The following is a 20,634-nucleotide window of genomic DNA, read 5'->3' as shown; positions in this document are numbered from 1 at the left end:
GAACTATTTGCCCAGCTCATCAGGAAAGGTTGAACTAACTGTCACAGTTAGTTTACAGCAACTAATCTGTGGTGTTCATTAGAAAACCTACGCACATACAAACATTTTCTCCCCTCTGTGCTTTGGCTGCATTTTGTGATTCTTGTGTAATATGGATGTAAATTAGTGGCTGATATCGCAGCTTATGTGTTTGCGTGTGTTTGTGTTTGCACGTGTGTGTGTGTGTGTGTGCCTGTACGTGGGCATGCACATTCATGTGTGTGTGGTAACAGCACAAAGATGTCCCAAGGGTTTTTCCCCCCTTTTCTCATTACAAATGCTAATGTCACATTAATGAAATCGGCTTAGTTTAAGGTTTATAGCGTAGCCTACACTGAGAGATTTGGCCTTGACACTTCCCACATATTTCAAGTTGAATCACATTTTTTTTTTCCTGTGGGCATACAGTTCTGAGTTAAACTGGCCCTGAGTGAAACTTCAGAGGTAAACTTTAGGCCACGTTTGCCAACCTTTGTCATCATTGTAAATTGTTGGGCCACAGGCTGCCCGCTGCTCAGCTTCCAATGATGAGTGCTAGCTTAGCAACAGCAGTAATGGCTTCAGTGAGGGTCTGGCTAATGTAAACATTGTGGTAATGTGCAAGCGGCGGTTTGTAGAGTCACAAGCTGTTAATCATTGCTCAACAGAGAGCTTGTCAGGCACAACAACATGCCAGAGAGTTAATCATAGTTATAGATCCCTTCTTTTATGCAGAGGACATATTTAACAGCTGAGTTTCTAATCACTTGGCCTTTCCAGTAAGCACGTACAGTCATATTAGCAGCCATGATTCCAAGGGTCAAAAAGAGAGAGAAAAACAAGAAGCGAGTAAACAGCTGCTTTAAAATGCACATATCTAAAAGAATTGTTTACCATTACATGTACAACCAGGGACATTTACTAGGTTGTTGAATCATAATGTATTAATTTCATATTGTCATGCTGTCTAGCATATTGAAGATGAGCCGGTGATAGGTAGCATTTTCTAACCTTTCGCTGAGGTTTTACTTCTTGCCTCAGTTTGAGTTTTTTTCTTTCTTTTTTTTTTTTTGCAAAAACAAAGGCTTAACCAGTAACTGTGAGAAGAAAGATTTTTCTTTGTAATTAAAAGCCAATTTTGTAAAATTGATTAGATTATGCTAATCAGTGGAGATAATATCTTAAAAGCAGTGTGAGGAAAGGAGATAGAGGGAGTGTGAAGAGTGGAAAGGAGTGACAGTCCAGCCGCCATTACAAGCTGCTGATTTCTGCAGAGTGCTTCATAAAATGTCAGAGCGCTTCTCCCTGAGCAAGACACTGAAAAATGGCAGCGCTGTGATGTGCTGGCACCTCACCTGCTGCACTGTGTGCGAGTGTGTGCATGTGTTTGTTAGAGAGCGAGAGAGAGACTGAGCGAGAGAGGAAGAGTGTAAGTGTGTGTTCATTTGTGCGAGCGTGTGCTTGCTCCTGTGTACATGCCTGTATGTGTGTTTTTACATCTGTGCGTGTGTGCGTGCGTGTGTGCGTGCGTGTGTGTATGTGTCCACGCTGGCCTCCCTCCCATGTTGCAGTGAAGCAGAACAGAGTGGCTGACTGCCTGCTGCTTTGCCTCCCTCTCTGTCAATACAGCACCATTCTCCTCCAGCCAGTCATTTTCACATGTTTAACATTAAGTAAAGCACACATTTGAACAGAGGAATACAGCTGATTGACATATTGAGTTTAATGCTGGTGGATTTTCTCCCATCACAGCTTACTGTAGGTTGCCAGATTGTTGCTCTGAAGACTACTCTGTGGCTTTTTAGACCTTCACCTGATTGCAGTGTTCAAACACAGATGCAACACCATGGATTGCTCGCCACTCTAAATACCTGTAAACATGCTTTCTTTTCTGCTCCCTTCTGTTAAGAGCACCTCGAACCTCATTTGCACTTTAGCATTTGTCTGTTTGTGTTGAGAAGAAAGCAGTTAATGAAGTCAATTTGTCAGGTGTTGGTAATGTTTTTAATAAAAGCAAGAAATAAGAGGAAGTGTGAACAGTGGAGCACAAGGGGAGAAGGACTGGGCAGGAGAAAGGTGTTAAGGTGGGGATTTGGAGAAGAGATAAGCCAGAGATGTGAGCAGTCATTTCATTAAGCAGTAATTGCTAAGTGAGCTGCTAACTATATAGAAAATCTATGATCTGGGATGCCACTGGCTGCATGGTTCACCCATAAGAGTTTTTTAGTTTTTACTGGCCATAACGGTCATTTAAACCAAATTAATTTATTCTTTTCATGGACACTTATTTTCTGAGCCCTGCAATCAGCAAAGGAAGGAAACTGAAGACTGCAGCAGCTTTGTGTGGTTGAGAGGAAGAGTGAAAAATTAGGGTTTGTGACTATACATGTCTTTTCATTTCTGTCAAATAACACATTATGTGCTGCAGTAGCAGCATTAAACAAAAAAAAAAGTGACTGGTAGTCTTGGATAAGCTATTCCAGCCATCGCACCACTTATCCGAATTCTGTCACATTTGCACAGTGATATCAGTTATCTCTTGCAAGTAAAGTTTCAGCCGAACAGAACTCTAAATGTTTTTCTTCCCATGGAAATGGACAGGAGGGCCTCAAACAATTGCTCTAGCACGACTGGCCGCTCTCTGGCTATTCCATTGTTCTGTCACTGTCAGTTTGTTTTGCTATTTGACATGCATGTCATTTGCATTATGCATATCTGGAGTACTGCGCTCATTTTCTCTCCTCCCCCCATCTTCTTCTCTCTCACGCGCTCCTTTTTTGCTTGCTATTCTCTAATAACTGATGTTATTTCCTGGTAGTTAAAATTATTTCCTGCATTCATTTAAATATGTACGTTTGTCTTATTAAGATTTTGTCAGTTAAATAGTAGTCAATGTGGGTAAACCTTGTTTTATGGCATAGATTGTGTGTCATTTCACATCACTGGTGTCATACATAACATGAGCTCAACAACATGCAACAAATCAGTGAAATAGTACACTTTTAAAATACGTGCAATCTCATCTATTACATTTTGTATTCAGTTAAGCCATTACATCACATGTTATTGAGGAATGCCATCATTACAAAACAGAGAATCAAAGCTTGCACTGATCAACTTAGTCTGAGGGAGATTACACGTTGCACTATTGGGGGCAAGGATAGCTCAGTAGGTAAAGTGGTCGCCCCATGATCGGAAGGTCGGTGGTTCGAATCCACTTAACGGCTACCCTGAGGTACCCTGAGCAAGGTACCGTCCCTACACACTGCTCCCCGGGCACCTGCTTAGTGGGCTGCCCACTGCTTCACTGAGTGAATGGGTCAAATGCAGAGAAAAACAAGTAATTTCCCCATGGGGATCAATAAAGTATCTATTATTATTATTATTATTATTATTGACACAGTGTCTGTTAAGATTAAAGAAAAATGACTGGATGTTAGATTTTACAGCCTTTGCAATTTCCTGGGTTGATTCTGATTTTCGTTCTAGAAGTTTTAATTGACAGCATTTGCAGTCATTTTTGTGACCTTTCTGTTCATAATAATTAATATTAAAGCATTGAATGGAGGCTAGACATCTCAGTCCAGGTGAAAATGAACTGCAATATCTCCCATTTCTATCATGTAAAGTGTCTTTAGGTTTGTAAATAAATCTGGAAAACAAAAAAAACCCCCAAAAACTAAGGGGGGTGGGTCACTGTGAGACTGTGTTCAGCTGTTTCTTGTACCTTGAAAAGTGTGGATTGAGCTGGGATCATGCTAAGTTTGAAGAAGAGATCCTCCTGCAAACCTGACCTGTTCATACATGAATTTTTATAAGTGTAAAAACAGGGAACCCACCAATCGCTTCACTGACAGATTATTGGATGCAGCATTAGCATTACGAAGTAGGTCAGATAAAATTAAAGTCCTTTATGTATACATACCATTTCGTTTTATGGTAGAAACATCTTTTCAGGATGTTGACCAATCAGATCATCGGAGAATGCAATACAGTTGATCTAATTCCACTTACTGGCCCAATAAATGGTGAATCTCTGCTTAAATACTTTGCTACTTAGCATCGGTTTGCTGTGGCTCTTCTGTTTTGGATCAGTTTTGCTGTAGTTTTTTTTTCTCTGCATTCAAAACACAGGATTTAACGGCATTAACTACAATCAAAGTTAATATTTACAGCAATTATAGTATTTTTGCACTGCTCTCTTTGGAAATTTCGTGAGAAAAATTAGATATGATTATTAGATTTTGAGATGGTTTGCGACTTCAGAATTGTGCAAACGTCTGCAAAGGTCTCTTTAAATACCGGAGAATTGCATCTGCTGGATTTGATATGCAGGATGTATTCTGTGAAGTGAATTGTTATTCTAGAATCTGAGCTCAATGTTTTAGGCCTCGAGGTACATTTTTTTGCACATCATCAGTTTGGCTGTGCACTGAGTTACATACAAAGCTCTGTAGTGAAAGGTGAACTAGCACAAATGTAATTTAAAAAAGTGTTTTAAATCATAATTAACCTTAAAAGGCATTGGCTCACTACTCACTTTGCCTCTGCTGCATCTGTTGGGTGTCTGTTTGTGCATGTGCGTTGCATTTTTTTTGTTATTCTGTGCTTCCAAAGTCCTCTGAAGTCATTATAGATTCTTGTAGACACATGCAGCCAGTGGCGAACAGATCTGGTTCAGTCTACAGAAAAACAGTAATGAGCATTGAGACTGGCAGATGAGTTTGAGTGGCTAGCAGAGGGAGAAGGGCAGATTCATCAGGGATGATTGCCTGATACACACTTCTGGTTTTTTGATGTGAAGACCCTGCTAGGTTACCATGGGGAGAATAATTAGCTTTGGGTGGATGCAGATGCGAATGAGCATAAGAGATGGGAATTTTCTTATTGAGCTTACTTTATGATACTTAGAATGGTGCATAAGGGTGTGCTTGTGTGCACACAGATACACACAGATTATCCTCTTTTTTTTGCAACACTTGCACATAGACACACTCACTATCATCTCTTTCTCTTCTATTTATGGCCAGGAAATGGGAGTAGTGCTATGTCTGGTTGAGCTGAGTAACACTATTCTGTCACACATAGGTTTGACATCAAACACAAGTGACAAGCCTATCCTATTCCTCTCCACCGAGTCATCACCATGTCCCAAAATCACATTATTGTCACTGGGAACCCAGCAGAGACGGATGGTGAGTAGGGGTGTTGATTCCAGCCTTTGGCATCTACACTATGCTTGAAAAGGCAAATAAAGCCATTTGGCAAGAGCTGATTTCTTGTCATTTCAAAAATATACAGAATGCGTGTGGCACGCCATTTGGTTTTATATTTTATCTAAAGCCTCTTACCACTGCATGGATGCGCGTATGTGTAGAGGTTACACCAGGGCCTGGTAAATACTAAGTCTGGAAACTCTTCTGTCACACGCCACACTCTACCATTTGTTACACACAGGACCATATCATTACCTTTTTTACCTGGCAGGCAGTAAGCAGCTCTAGCGTGGTAAGCTTCAGTGTTACATGAAAGCAGGCAGGCAGTGGTGTGGCTGTAATAAGACCTGTGGCCAGCACCACTGCCAAGGCTAGCTGAGGAAGGGTGAGAGATGGTGCCCATCCCCTACATGCCCCGCTCTGCCATCTGTCACTGGGCAGGAGTGGTGCCGAGGGAGGGGTCTGAGTCACTCTAGTTGTTGTCACCTAGACAGGCCACACTGGGGCATGCTGTCTCTTTGTACTCCCTTTCAGGCATTGGCACAATGCTCTGTGAGTTCACCATGCAGTTATGCAGTTTTTGTGCAAAACCAGTTTAATATGATTATTCAGTTATTCAGTGTTCTTTACTTTTTGTACTTCATTAATTAAAAAAGAAAAAAAAGTGTGTGTAATGGAGTGTCTCAGTGATAAAACACTCCAAGTAAAATAGAGCTATAACAATTAGCTGATTAATAAAGCCACACAATCAGTGCTAAACCATGATGTAACAGAGTACACACTGTCTCTTTAAATGTTCTCTGAGTTGATGTTTGACATGGGACAAAGGTTGTCACTTTTTTTTTTTTTTTGCCAAGATCCCTGATTATGTCATTTCCTGGCTGATGGTATGTATGCGGAGAAGGAAGGGGAGGGGTGGTGGTGGGGGAGAGCAAAGGGAGGAGAAATGGGGTCAAGCAAGCTTGTGCGTGCATTCGGTCAGCATTCATTGCCAACAAGCATGCAAAGCGCAGGCATCCACATCCATACGAACATGTCGTGCCTACAAAAACATACACCCACACGAACCTATAGGAACACACGGACAGATGGGAAGTTCAAGCAGTGAGGCTGAACAGCAGCTTCACAAGATCAGAAATAAGAGATCTTGTTGCTGATTCAGACAGTGTCAATGATCTCACTTTGGCGAACACTAGCGCAACAGAAAGTACTGCTTTGTGTGTGCTATGCCTTTTGGAGTGAGTGATTCACCACTTACTTACTGGCCGTTTTCCCCCTACCTGATAACCAACGTGTCTTGATATTAGACTTATAACAAGCATTATTAATTCTCAGAAAGACTTTGACTGGCTATGCGATAAGTCAGTATGGTTGTTTTGAGCAATAATAGGAAAAAATAACACTGTAAAACTGATGATTACTCACTCCAATCCTTTTTGTTACCAACAACCTTCATCATGACACACTTGCTATGTTGACATTTTTTCTTTCTTTTTTTTGGCTGACTGAACACAGAGGTCTGCTTTAGACACAGTTGCACATCACAATAAAAGGTAGGGAGCGAGAGATCTGGAGGGGAGAGTGAATGTTGTAGAAGCAGCGATGATATACTCTTTGTTGTCTATGGTGAGGAGAAAAAAGAAAGGGAGCTGGGAGCCGCTGTGTGTGTCTTTGAATGAGGTCAGGGCATCATGGGGAATAATGCATTTCCCTTCTCTTGCGCCAGGCGCTCCTTCCATTACGGCTGGAGAAGAGACATTGTGTCCACACTCTGATTACCACTGATCCATGCTGATGACTCTGTTGGCGGATTATCTCAGTTAGTATCAGCCATCTGTTACTGTGTGTATGCGTATGTGTGTGTTTTGTGTGTGCATTGAAGGGGTGAGGAGAAAAGGGGCAGGAGACACACATACACAGGAGGTTGAATAGTTTGAAGATGCGACACACACACACTCACACACATACGTGCCCACAAACACTTCCATAGGCACATGCATTGGGAGTCTTTTGTTAAACCGCCGCATGTGTAACAGAGCACCGCTACATACACGCAGCACAGACACACAACACCACAAAACAAATGCATGATGTAAGGCCGCGATACCGAGCAGCACGGGCCACCAAATGCACTCACACTATCTCTCCTTTATGCTATTCCGCCCTCCTTTCAGATCACACTGACGTGTGAAGGCTCCTATATGAAGGCCAAGTGCAATCATAAAACTGCAGAGCTGTTTATAGCTACACTATCTCCTGAAGGGCCGCTGCGTCTAACCACTATTAGCCGCATGCGTTGACAGCTGGGTGCTGTGTTGTATTTGTGGACGTGACTGCGAATCCGGTGCTGGAACACATCTTATAAATCATAGTTCAGCTATTAGCATAAATTCTCCCTCTTCTTGCATCTGCGAGACCTGCTGTTTCTGGTTGCGGCGTTCTCTGTTGATTGGTTGGTGTTGTTCAAGTCAAATTGATTTAGCCGTTCACGGAGATTATAACGCTTGCCTTATACCGCCACTGTGGTGTGCCGTTAATTACCTATAAAATCAAGCTAATTCTGATGCTAAATCCATTTTAATTTCTCATAATTAAGTCAGGATTGGATCCTTAAATACCTTGGCGCTCCATTATTGTTGCAATCATTGTTGTTGCTGTGCATTTGGTGGTACATTGCTGAGCCCAATCTTATTATTGTTATTAGATTTAATTGCTCTAAGTGATCAGTTTGTAGTTGTCAGAGGAAGATGGACTCGCCCCGCAGTCGTTTCTTTCCCCCCGCTGTCCTTTCTCTCTCTCTCTTTCCGTCTCTCATCCCAGGAAGAGGCCCTTTGAGAGATTGTGAGAGATGAGAGGAGATGAGGGGGAGGGTAGCTCTGCTTTACACCTCTGCAAAGAAGGGATTGCTTTTTTGTTGTTTGTTAGGGGGGGAAATCAATTCTGTTCACATCATCACGTTTTGACAAGGCGAGGCATTAAGTGCAGATATTGAGAAATGACAGAAATGGTTTACAGGCTGTCCTTCATCTTCTCCACTCTTTCCCTTTCTTCTGCCTTTCCCACCTCCCCCCATACCCCCTCTACACCCCACAACAAAATCAGAGTATATTGTCTTGCTTATTCCTTTTTCCTTCTCAATCTCTCAAACTCTCTTTCCCTCCCTCTGTCTATGTTTCTCCCTTCCTGTGAAAAGGTAGGGAAATGATCCGCTTCACTTACCAGCTGACACCACGTAAGCCTGATCGTCCTCCGAGACACAAGCCTTTTGTTTTCATGTGCATTATGATAATTATGAAGGGCCACAGCTCCTCTCCATTTTCACAACACTTTTGATGATACTTGCTTTTTTTTTTTTTTTTTTTTGGCCAGACGCAAATACAGAAAAGTCACTTTTTCTTTAAATCTTGTGAAAGAATCCTTTTTCCATTTTTTTTCTTTACACCCTGACCTGACATTTAAAAGGTGACAGCCAGAGTGAAGGAGCATAGAGTGTGACAGCCATTCATGCAACAAAGTGTGGCACAGAGGTAACAGTTTCTTTTGGTGCGGGTGGGGTGGGTTTGAAATTAGGATAAACTCCCCATCTTCACTCAGCTGGAAACGTATTCTTGTAACTAACATGTAACATTCATTCACTGCCCGTTTAGGTTGATAATTTGTCTCTTTAACCCACATCCTGTCACCTCGCGTGAGATACAATTCGAAGGACCTTTGACCTTGCTCTTATTTGCACAGCCAACCTCTTTTTCACTGCAGCAGTGGCGGGGATGGCTGCCCAAGTCCGATGGCACACCAGCCTCCTCCCCGTGGACTGCAGCAGGTTTTCTTGTCATCCGCGTCTCTCTCTCTCTCTCTCTCTCTCTCTCTCTCTCTCTTGTCAGTGTTGCTCCTGGCGAAAGGCTGATACTTGATATTCAGAGGATAGCAGCTTTTGTCTCAGAGATTTAATCAGTGGCTCTGCTCCCACTGCAGAGGAGAGAGGGAGGGAGGGAGGGTGGCGGAGGGGTGGCAGGAGCGAGAGAGAAGGCGAAAGAGAGAGGGAAAGAGAGATGGAGGCAGAGACTGTTTATGTGTAATGACACAATAACAAAGCCTGCCTGTAAAACACAATCTGCAAACTGTGCTTTTGAAGGGGATTTTCAGTCCTGGATTAGTGTCAGGCAGAGGGATATGGAAAAAGAGAAGAGAGAAAAAGAGTCAGGTTGATGTGATAGACAGGGGAGGTGATTTTTGTGTATGTGTGTGTCTGTCTGCAGTGGGGGCTGTAATGTGTGAACGTGTGTGTGTGTGTGTGTCAATGTGTGTGTTTTATATTTGTTTGCCTCCACAAGTCAGCGGTTGTGTGGGCATAGCCACATTGTGTTCTCAGTTGTAAGCAAAAGGGGATTAGAGCTGAATAATGTAAGTAAAATATTTGACTGCAGAATGGCCAAATGTTTCTTGTGAGGGTTTGTGTTGTTGGTTGGTTGATAATGGCTGGCATGGTAACTCTGTGAAACCGATAATGGGAAAAAAGCTACCGTGTTGGTTAATGCACCAATCATCTAAAAGCCTATCCATTTAGTTCTGGTTCCAAGTGAAAGGAGGCAGAGAGTAATGCTGTCTTTAAAGGCCTCAAAGAGCTCTTTTAATTTGAATGACTTTAAAAAAAATTTTTTATCAGGGATGTGTAAAGGGATCCTGTTTGTAAAACGCAGGTACAGACATGTGTGAGTTTGCACACACTTCTGAGTCCCCGCGAGTGACAGGAAAAGTGACAAATATGTTATTCGTCTATGTTGTGTTTGACATTTTGCCTAACCTTTGTCATTTCAACTGTCCCACTTCAAACTCACCAGAGCAAGTTTCTTGTAAAAAGTGGCCGTCCCGCTGTGGAACAGATTCTCAGCAGGGGCATGTTCCTGCATCAAAATGTGAAACCTGCTTTGTTGTCCCTTATCAGAGTCCTTAAACATGTCATCCTCCGTCCTACCCCATATTGAATCAATAGAGGCTGGGAGCCAGTGAGCATGGCTAAATGGAAATATTGTTCAGGGGAAGTGAGATGTGAAAGGAAAAGTGTCAGGAGGTGTGTGTGTGTGTGGTTGCTTGTGCATGGGCGTGCTCGAATGTGTGTGTTGGAGGGGGGCACAGTATGCAGTTGTGTGTACGCATTTAAGTGTGTGTTTGTCAGTGTACGGGTGGGTGTTCTTTCCTATTGTAACCCTGCTGATTGGATTGTGTTTGACAGATATGGAGTCTGGAGAGCGGCTGGTCTCCCCTGCGCCCACCCTGTCTGCTGCTCGCACCTCCTCCCCTGCGGCCTCTTCCTCATCCTCTTCTTCTTCCTCTTCGTCATCACCTGCTCCGCACTCTAAGAGCAGCCTGGCCCCGAGCCCCTCAGCACTGGGATCCACCCTCAGCGCCTCTGGTAAGAAATAGTTGTGTCAATCTTCTGTCTCTGAAACCGTGCGTACAGAGGAGGAAAAATACCAACACACGGTGCAAAAAGTTTTCACATAACCATAACAAGATGCCCCGAAATATGGCCGCCTTCATGTCTCGATAGCATTCAGAATCTTTCTCATTTCTTTACCATGAAAAATGAGTTTTTTCCAGTGTTAATTACACAGTTATTTTGCAGCCGGTGTGAATACACCTCTCTTCCAGTTACATGGATTTCTCTTTTTTTTTTTCCTGACAGCTTGGGTTGCAATTGAAAAGCTGCTGCATTAATGAATCCCAAACAATTAGGGGGCTCTTTTGTGTGAGAAACACACACATGCTTCGCCATGTCTCCTGACAACCTTCAGCTCTCTGGCTCCAGCTGCCTCGGAGTCAGGCTCAGCACGCCACTGTGCATGGATGCATGTGTGTATGTGTGTGTCTGTGTGTGAGAAAGAGAGAGAGAAAGAGCCTCTGCCTGCATGATTTAACATTTGTTAGCCACTCAGTGTCTAGTCATCCCTGTCCAGCATCCAGCCGCCTTTCTATGTATTGGTCAAAGCCATTAGGCAAAGAGGAGTGTGTATATATGGTGTGAGTGTGTGTATCTGTTGTATCTCAGTGTGTTTTTCAAATATCCCTTGTGTGAGAGTGAATCATTTGCTCATACTTTCGTTTTCCTCATCTCTTAATGTCTTGCTGTTTTTGCTGTTTTTTTTCGTAGGCCTGTTATGTACACACACACACACAAACACACGCACAAACAAAACCACCATCGCACTGAGTAGGGAATAGGATATCTAGCTTTCTCCATGATTGTCGTGTTTTCTCTCTGTTACGAGAAAAGGAAGAAGTAGAGAGGATAGAAAATGAAGCCTGTTGTTTTGTCCTCCATATCCTCAATGTTGCCCCAAAGAAGAAGCCATTAGGAGTGTCTCCTTCTTATGCATTATAAATCCCTCTTATCCCTGTGTGCCATTACGCGTGCTCAGATTTTCTAGATAAGCGATTTTGGACTGAGCATCAAATGAAATGCTGAGAGGCAGACTGTTAGCTCTGAACTTTTGCTGTGCTTTGTGGAAAATCAAGCAAGCAGTTCGTCTTCATTTCACACACAGCACCTTGTTCAGTGTGTGCGCGCTTTAGCTCAAACTTGTAGTGGAGTAAAGCAACTTGAATCACAATTAAAAGCAAAAACATTCTCATGCAGAACAGCAAGAACATGTCAAGTGTATATTGTGAGCAGATACCATCGGTATAAATATATGTTAATACCGATATAGAATCATCACAGACTGTGCGGGCATCGATTCATCGTCCTTTGCCTGTGTGCCAAAAACACTTACGAAAAAGAATCTTAGGAACGCATGAAAAAGTTAAAGAAAAAAAAAAAGAAATACATGGACTCCTGTTTATGTGTGCGTGCATGTGTCATTGATGAGGATATCACTTGGAGAATAAAAGCTGATCTGCGCTTGTAGCACTCTCTCCTTCTGGGATCAACTCACGGATGCAATTAACTTAAATCTGTCTGTGGAAATTTGATTGACTGCAACAAACAACAAATTAATCCCCCTTCGGCAGCATCCAAACATGAAAAAAGCAGGCGGTGCAGTTTGTCAGAGTGGAGGAAGGATTGAAACAGAATGAGAAAGAGGGCGAGGGAGCGGGGGAGGGGGGGGAGGGGGGGGAGAAGGGGGGGGTGAGGAAGAGCGAGTAGGTAATCCAAGGTATGTCTTTCCCGTGCCTCTTTCTCGATTCAAATTTTTAGATTTAATTATTCGCCTTCTGGAAGCCCGCATTAATATTGAAAAGGCATTTGCAGATGTCACTTTGTGTTGCCTAGAAAAGAAGGGGGTGTGCGGGGGGGAGGGGGGGCAAGAGAGGTGGGCACCCCAGGCATAAGCGAATGCTGTGGCTGGCCTTTCTGGGGGTTGCATTGCAGTCGTTTATCTTCGTATCCACTAGCTGACACTGGCAAGGCGGGCTCTACATATTCAGCATATTCTAATGCCATTCAAAAGGCAGATTTTGCTGTCTTGTGGCAGAGAAGGGCCTTGGCACCAACACAAAGGGCTATACTCTCATCCTGCCAGCTCTCCTGGTATGGCCACATACGCGCAAACAATTTGATTCACACTCATTTCATAGTCTTCTCCAGTGTTTTGTTTTTTTTTTTTTTGTGCTATAAAGCACATGTAACTGGCCATACTAATAGACCATGTACTGCATTAGCTCTGAAAACACTCCTCTTCCGTGTCACTCTGCTTTACATTTCTGTGTGCATGTGTATAGTAGTATTTTCATCCGCACTGTGCACAACACTTTCCTTTTCTTCAGTCATCACTTTTTCTTCCTTTTTTTCTTTCTTTCTTTTTTTTGCATGTGTATTGCCTGGCTTATGCAGAGGCATCAAGCAGACTTGCTCTCCTTTTCTGGAATAGAAATTGAATTTGCATGAAATATGCTCACACCAAATTGCATCTGACTCTGGGAGGAGGTAATACGTGGCAGTCGCCCCTGCCAGAAATGATTGTGCTCAGGAAAACGCTAGACGATGATGATGTTGATGAAGTATTCTTCTCTGCTGAAATTGAATGCCAAAAGGATAGAAGGAGGTTAGCTTTTTACACCGTATGCATGCTCCTCTTTCTCTCACCGGGACTATCCAGTCTTTGTTACCGTGTGACATATTCTGACAGTCATTTTAAACCAAAAAAAAAAAATTGCTATAAACAAGTGGCTCTATGCCAGAATAGGATTATGACAGCATGGTCTGTAATCTAAATGTGCATGTTTCATGGTATATGCGTGAGAGTCACATTGAAGTGCTGGTGTGTCAGGCTCAGAAACAGTACGGCTGCCGTTTAAATTTAGGTGCAACGAGCACTTTGTGAAAGCAAAACTTGAAGTTAATTCTTCCACACACTCAGAAGGCAGTTGTTCTGTATTTAATTCCTCTATAGTCAGGTGGATAAGAAGCGACATCTTCAAAAGCTGTTTAAATCTAGTTTTTACACTCTGTCGATTCCTACATCAAGAGCTCAGAGATGTAATTGAGAATAGTCTTCTCAGTCTGTGCAAATAAACATACACAGAGCTAACAGTAGGGCAGTAAGGTGTAATAAATAACTGTCAAACCAGCTGTGCAGTAATGTCAAAATTGAACTTTACGTAACACAAAGTATTAAATATGTACAAGTAGAAAAATTTAGTCCTAAGCATTTTTGTCACTTCAAAGCAAAATTTATTCTCCTGCGTGGAATTCATCTTTTAATCCTGTCGTATAGGAGTTGTTTGTCACTATCTCAAACTGAAACAACTGCTTTAAGAAGCTGTTTAATACTATCAGCTATCAGGAACAGAATAATACCCGTAACGAATTAGCAACTTGTCCTCTTAACAGCTGTTTACTTACTTTGTTTTATTTTAACATCTGAAGATCTGGCGGAAGTGCATCATTTCTCCTTTTACAGGACAGTTTCTGGTAAAGGGAACATGTCAATCTTTAACTTAAAATTAGATCAAATGGTGAAAACATTTCTGCACCTGTTGCTTTGTTTCACTGTGCCACTGAGCTCTTATCCACACCCTTTTGTAGTGTACTTTAAAACATTTGGACATGTCCTTCTTGGTTCGGATCTATCTTAGGCCGTCTGTTTGGAGCAGCAGGAGAGCAGCCCTTCATTGGCTCCACATTGTCAAGTGCCTTCCCTCTGGTCAACCACCCAGCATTTGGAGCCCTCTACACTGCCGGAGCAGGCAGGCCGGAGTTTGGAGGCCTGGGCTCTCTAGGCATGTCAGCTGCTCTGGCTGCCCATCCCCAACTAGGAGCCCTCTCTGGTAAGAGGATGACATTTGAATTGTGGGTAGCAGTTGGTTAAGGGGACTATACCTTTAATCTTCTCCTCTCGTCTCCTCTCCTCTACTTTCTGACCCGACAGAGTGGTGGCGAGCTGCCGAAGCCCATGGACGGGGAGCTGCTGCCTTTCTCCCCTCTTTCATCGGCTTTCCCCCATTCTTCGCCCCTCACATTCAGTCCAATCACAGCGCCAGTCCTGTTCCGATCAGGATGCCCGGCAAGAATAGCCATGCTGCACCTAAAGGTACAGCGCTGTCCTGGGAGCTTATTTTCATTGCTCAGTCTTCCCCCTAACCCTCCCATAATCACTATCTGTGCATCTTCCTCCACAACCTAAATCCACTTTGCCCTATGATGAGATTTCTCTTTTTCGAGCCAGATTTAATGACTTTCAGTCCTCACTTAGTGATTCTGTTAACCTCTATCTCCCCGCTCTTTCCCTCATGTTCGCTCTCGTAATCTCTGTTTCTGGCACTCTTTTAATTTCACAGTATCTTTTAATTTATCTTTTATTATGTAAACCACTCGTGTTGGGCTTGTGCCTCGCACAGCTCGCATGTTAGATGAGATACATGTATAAATCAATATTTTTATTAGCCTTATTTCAATCTGCTGTTAGTTCCACATATTCCATTATCGCTTGTTGGAAAGTTCTTAGGAGAGATGAAGCTGATTAGTAATACAGCAGAATTTGTGTTTCTAGGGGTGAATGGTGCAGTGAATGGAAGCGGGGCCTGCCCTCCTGTCACACAATCAGGGAGCTTTTCTGCGAGTCCAGCTCCTGTTCAGGCACCAACCAAGCCAACCAAAAATTCAGATCCTGCTAATAGCCAGCGTCGCAGCCCTCAGAACAATCCCACAGAGATGGTGGAAAAGACGACTCAGAAACCTAAAGAGAAGGTCAGTGCTGAGATCAAAATTACTCCTTAATTTGAAATAAGCCAGTTTGTGTTGCATAGTGAAGCTGATTTTTACAATGTTTTGTTTTTTTTCTCAATTCAGAAACCAAGGAAGAAGACAGCTGACACTTCTGTGGTGAGCAATAGTGAATCAGGCACATCATCAGACAGCTCAAGTGATGGGTCCCTCAGCAGTGATCTGGAAGACCTAGCAGAGGATGATGAAGACGATGATGACGATGACGAGGACGACGAAGAGGAGGACAAACACAGCGAACTGTCTGACACAGAGAAGCGGACAAAGAAGAAAACAAAGGTAAAGAGGAAAAGTTAAAATGAGTAAAAACATTAGGAAAGTGAAGGTGAAAAGAAGGAGGCCACTGCGCCCTCAGCTGCTCCACATGGTGCACTTGACTGCACTTGGTGCGCAGTGCTTTCATTCACTAAAATAGTGCCCACAATGTTGAATGAATTAAAATAAATTATCACATACCACAGAGAAAGCCTTTGTTCAAACAGTTCTTTATTTCATGCCCGCACCAGGTTTTGATACCCAGCACTGGAACTGCAAAGAATGACAGACCACTCTCTGGGGATGCCAACAGAAAGAAAGGCACCCAGGCCCAAAAGGTCCCCTCCAATCCCCCGACCCTTGTGCCCTTACCCTGCTCTGTCTCTCCTCCCGCCTTGTCCCAAACCTCACCGCTGGCTCTTCACAGCTCCAGGTCCCGGACAGAGGGACCACAGCAACACTTTAGTGTGATCCAGTCCACTGGCCTGGCTGCCAACTCAAAGCCCCTGGCACTCCTCACTCAACCCCGCAGGGAGTCGTCACCGTCTTCCTCCCCCATAGCTCTCACCACATCTCCAAAGGCACCGTCCAGCACCGCTTCGCCCAAACCTCCCAAGCTGCTGCCCTCCAACTCCCCTCCGCACCTTCCCCTCTCCCTCTGCTCCTCCCCTAAGCCTCTCTCAGTTCCCTCTCCACCCCGCTCGACTCTCCCGATGCCTACCTCCCCAAAACCTTTTGGTTTGACCTCATCTTTAACAAGCTCCCAGAAGTCCTCACTGAAGCCACCAAAGCACTCTGTCTCTGGCACCGCCAAATCCAACAAAAGGAAACTTTTGGAAGCTTCACTAGCGCAGATCAATGAGTTCAGGCTGCGACAGGTAAGCCTGCCTGATAACATCAGTTAAATAATGTCATTTACGCACACAGTATCCTGTGAGAAAAATATTGCTTCACACTCCGCTTTACTGATCAAAGTTACTAATAACAAATTGACAATAATGACATTATTCAGTGGAGCTGAGTACGCAGTCAGATCTGCAGTTCTGTTTATCTCTTTTCCCTCATCATTACCATACCATAACCAGCCTCTCTCTCTCTTTTTTAAAAAAAATCTGGTGGCTGTTTTCAAATTTTTTTTAAGACAGAATCCAAACAGCTTCCAGACGGCTACAGATCTGTTAGTGTAGCTGCGCAGTCAATTAAAAAGAAAATCATAACTGTTACAGTTTCTCTTACATACCAGTCTGGGATTTTATATCAAAGGGAAACAAGTGCCAAACAGCCTCATCAAAATTAACATGGCCTGGAGCTGAATCTCACAGCTGCAAATGGACATCAGTCAGCATCTTTGTTTTGTATAGTAGATGCATTACTTTTTTTCTTTTTCTCTTTTTACTTTTGCACTGGGATTGTCATAGAACAACAACTAAACATCTAAGCTATCTGGATACAAATGTGACAAATTAAAGGAAAACAAAAAAACGGGGATTGATTCTGTGCAGTAAGGGAATCTGTTCAGCCTCTTATGGTATGAAGGTTTTTGCTGGCACTGTGGTCCACTTGTCCTTCTAGAGGGCACGTCAAGGTCACTGTGAGTCAATACAAAGTTGCTGTGAGTGGTTATCTTTATCCTATCATTAAAACAAATTGAATAGGATGGCAATTCTCACTCGATGGGACAGAAGGCATCACCGAATGGTTTGAAGAGTATGAAAATGATGTGAAATTATATGCTGTGATCTTGACAGTCACTAGATCTCAATCGAAATGAATAACTCTAAGGATTTTGGGGCTGACATGTGCAAAACACCAAATAGTGGAATATCTTTTGGAATATATGTGAGTTTCTTTTAAGTAGACCCTAGCACAAAGTGTTTGCTTTATGGTAGCTTTATGCTAGTTTTTCCAATTATTTCGTGTTATTACCCAGAAGTTTCTTTTTTATCTTTTGTGCGAATGTCACGAGTTTCTCTTATGATGTGGCGAGAGGAAAAAATGCTTGCATCAAACTTTATTGTCATCGCTGCTACTGTGAATCATGATATTTGTACAAAGGGGTAATTGCCAGTTATACTGACCATCAGAAGTATTCAAAACATTTTTTATGCAGGAGTTTTACTGTTATCCTACAGTGTTATAGTAAAAGCACAGGAGACCTTTCAGTTTAAGTTAGCACGTATGTTGATAAAGATTTCCTTCCAGCTTTCATAGTGTGTTGGTTTATTTGATGATCACTTCCGCAGCCAGTAGTTTGCAGTGGATGCTGGCCAAGCATGCTTTATTAAGTTAAAATCTCCTCTTTTATGAACATTGACTTTTTAAAATTTTAAACTTTAAAATTTTTAAATCAGATTTTTCAGAATTTTCTGACTAATTTGCATTGGGTACGTTTAGCATACTCCTGTAGAGATGACACAGATAATGCCTTTAGTCTTGTTACTTTCCTGAGGCAACCATTGCTTGTGCACGGATTCCACTGTATTATTTATGGATTTCCCGATTTCAGATGAAATGCTGTAAAAATTGACATTTGACATTTGTACTTTTCAACTCACAAATTCGATTTCTCCAGATGAAATATGAACGACAGCACCGTGATCAATAAGCTAAACTTATTGGGATCAGCGTATTCATTTCCCTTTTTGTTTTTACCAGTATAGAGAAGTTTACAGCAAGCCGAATTCCCCCTGTGGTTTTCAGCACTGTTACTGTATTTCATGGTCTGTGAAATTGATTTGTTTCACTTCATATCACATCCAGTTGAAAGTGCAACATTAAAGTCTAACCTGCCTTTGCTTAAACACCGATTGAGCCAAGCTGGTCCTCGCTATGAAAAAAATAAAAAATAAAAATAAAAAAAACAAGCCAAAACAAAAGGCAAACATGTCTAGCTGTATGGTGATAATGATGATGGAGCTTTTCAAATGTGCAGACAAGTAATTACAATTTTAGAGAGATACACAGTGTCTCTTTTCTGTAAACTTGGCCGAGAACAATGCCTTTGGATATTGCATTTATGTTCTTTTTGTTTCCCTAAAAGAAGCTTAGACACAGTTAACTGTACCAGTGTTCAGCATTGTAGTTTTGTCACCTGCTCAAACAATCAGCAGTGATGTGAACTGACAGCTAAAGCAACTCTACTTTGTCCCATTTCTTTTCTGTTTTTTTCCCTAACCTTTCTTTGTTGTTCCCATTCTGTTTCCCTCTCTGTCCCTCCCTCTGACTCCATACCTCTCCTTGTTCTCTGCCTCTCTCCTCCTCCTCTGTTCCCAGACTCTCATGTCCCAAGGGCAGACGTTCCCAGCTGAGCTAAAGAAGCAGCAGCAGGGGCCAAACAAATCTCCCAAGAGGACATCTCTGTCTTCATCGCCATTGCCACTCGTCCCGCCTCCTCCACCCCAGAACAATCACTCCAACCTCTTCCTCTCAAGTGCCCTGCTGGGGCTCCCTGAACCCCATCACCCAAATGGAGTCATCCAAAGCACCACTCAGGACGCACCTTTGGCCCTCATCTCCAAACCTCGCAAAGACTCTGCCTCTCAAAGCAAGTCCCCTCAGCGTGACACTGATGCTGGGTCGATGCCTGTCAATCTGAGCACAGGGGCAAACAGGACCCAGGCAGCCGGCCAGGCTGGGCCTCCGTCACAGCCCTCCACTACCTCACCCCATGCTACAACAGGCCATGGATCCAGAAAGAACAAGACCGCCAAGGGGAAGGGACAGACACCAGGGCTAGGACAGGGACAGGGACAAGCAGACCCTTTAGCTGCCTGGAAGGGCTTCTCTCAGAACCATCTGGTGCAGTCTCTAGTAGATCTGTTTCGAGGAGGAGAGTCCGGGATTGGGATTCCTGGAGTTAGTATCCCTGGAGTTGGAATTCCTGGAGTGGGGATCCCTGGGACATGTAACCCCACAGCTGGGCTCCCAGCCAACAAGGAATCTGATGACTCAGGAGATGATGATGATGAGGAGGATGATGATCTTGAGGAGGAAGAGGATGAAGAGGACTCAGATGATAGTCTGTCAGGTTGGTACCTTCTACGGCAGTGAATGTAACTTTCGTAATTAAAAAAAGGAGCTAAAGATAAAAATCAGGGCTGACAGCTAACCATTATATTAATTACGGATTACTCTTCTAATTATTTAGATTAGTCAGTAAGTTTAATACCAGTGCTGGAGAGGAAACCCAGGTCAAGCTGAAGTTACTATCATATAGGACAAAGAAAAGTGTTAAAATCTCACAGCTCAGAAGCTGTGATTCTTAAATAGTGTGCATTTTTGCTTGAACAAAAAAAATAACTTGTTTAATTTGTTTTGGCAGATGAACTAATCAAATAATTGGTTATGTCTGTGCAGTTAAGAAAATAAAAAAAACCCAGTCATTAAAAAAAGATATTAAATGCTAATCCACTTTGGTGAATTGATGCCTCTCTGTTTTTTAACTCCTCACCTCTCTTTGCACACTTGTGTCCAATTTCAGAGTCTGACACCAACTCGGACAGTGACATCTCTGGGAAGAAGGTGAAGGAGTTAAAGCTGCTGCCATCTGGATCATCTAAGAAGGAGATGACTCCCCACAGGCTAACCAAAGGCCCAGAACTACTGAACACCTCAACGAATCACACCACCACCAGCTGCTCACCACTCAACCTCCAGGTCATCAAGACTCCCACCATTGCCACCAGCTCCAGTGCCTTGGCCTATCACAGCTCTCCAGGCTCTTCCTCCTGCAGCCTAGCCTCTCCGTTAGGTAATGTATTCAAAATGCTGCATTGGGAAAAGTATTAATGCAAGAGGTGAAGGATGAGTTTTAGTAGGCTCTCTCTTGCTGGATCTTTTCAGTCTCACAAACAACACTGTAGTATGCTGCTGGAGTAAATTATTTTTCCCAGAGGGAGTATATTCCCATCAGCCTCATATGAA

At 43.0% G+C, this 20,634-nt stretch overlaps 1 protein-coding gene across 15 annotated transcripts in view; it reads left to right on the top strand.

The window, feature by feature from the left end:
• baz2ba (bromodomain adjacent to zinc finger domain, 2Ba) overlaps positions 1-20,634 on the top strand; it is a 68,111-nt gene that overhangs the window by 27,314 nt on the left and 20,163 nt on the right. For 14 of the 15 annotated variants that reach the window (XM_076883990.1, XM_004543380.6, XM_004543383.5 and 11 more), the window contains exons 3-10: positions 10,465-10,644; positions 14,310-14,501; positions 14,603-14,764; positions 15,224-15,420; positions 15,523-15,735; positions 15,963-16,589; positions 18,985-19,738; positions 20,192-20,461. In XM_076883990.1, the coding sequence (XP_076740105.1) occupies positions 10,467-10,644; positions 14,310-14,501; positions 14,603-14,764; positions 15,224-15,420; positions 15,523-15,735; positions 15,963-16,589; positions 18,985-19,738; positions 20,192-20,461 (2,593 nt within the window). In that variant the 5' untranslated portion in view covers positions 10,465-10,466. The remainder of the gene's footprint in view (positions 1-10,464; positions 10,645-14,309; positions 14,502-14,602; positions 14,765-15,223; positions 15,421-15,522; positions 15,736-15,962; positions 16,590-18,984; positions 19,739-20,191; positions 20,462-20,634) is intronic. The other variant, XM_023154708.3, reaches the window with a different exon arrangement.

Source organism: Maylandia zebra, linkage group LG1 (assembly GCF_041146795.1).
Source record: "Maylandia zebra isolate NMK-2024a linkage group LG1, Mzebra_GT3a, whole genome shotgun sequence".
NCBI classification, from domain to species: Eukaryota; Metazoa; Chordata; class Actinopteri; order Cichliformes; family Cichlidae; genus Maylandia; species Maylandia zebra.
The sequence above is the reverse complement of the archived record's forward strand: the minus strand, read 5'-3'. Positions and strand labels throughout refer to the sequence as shown.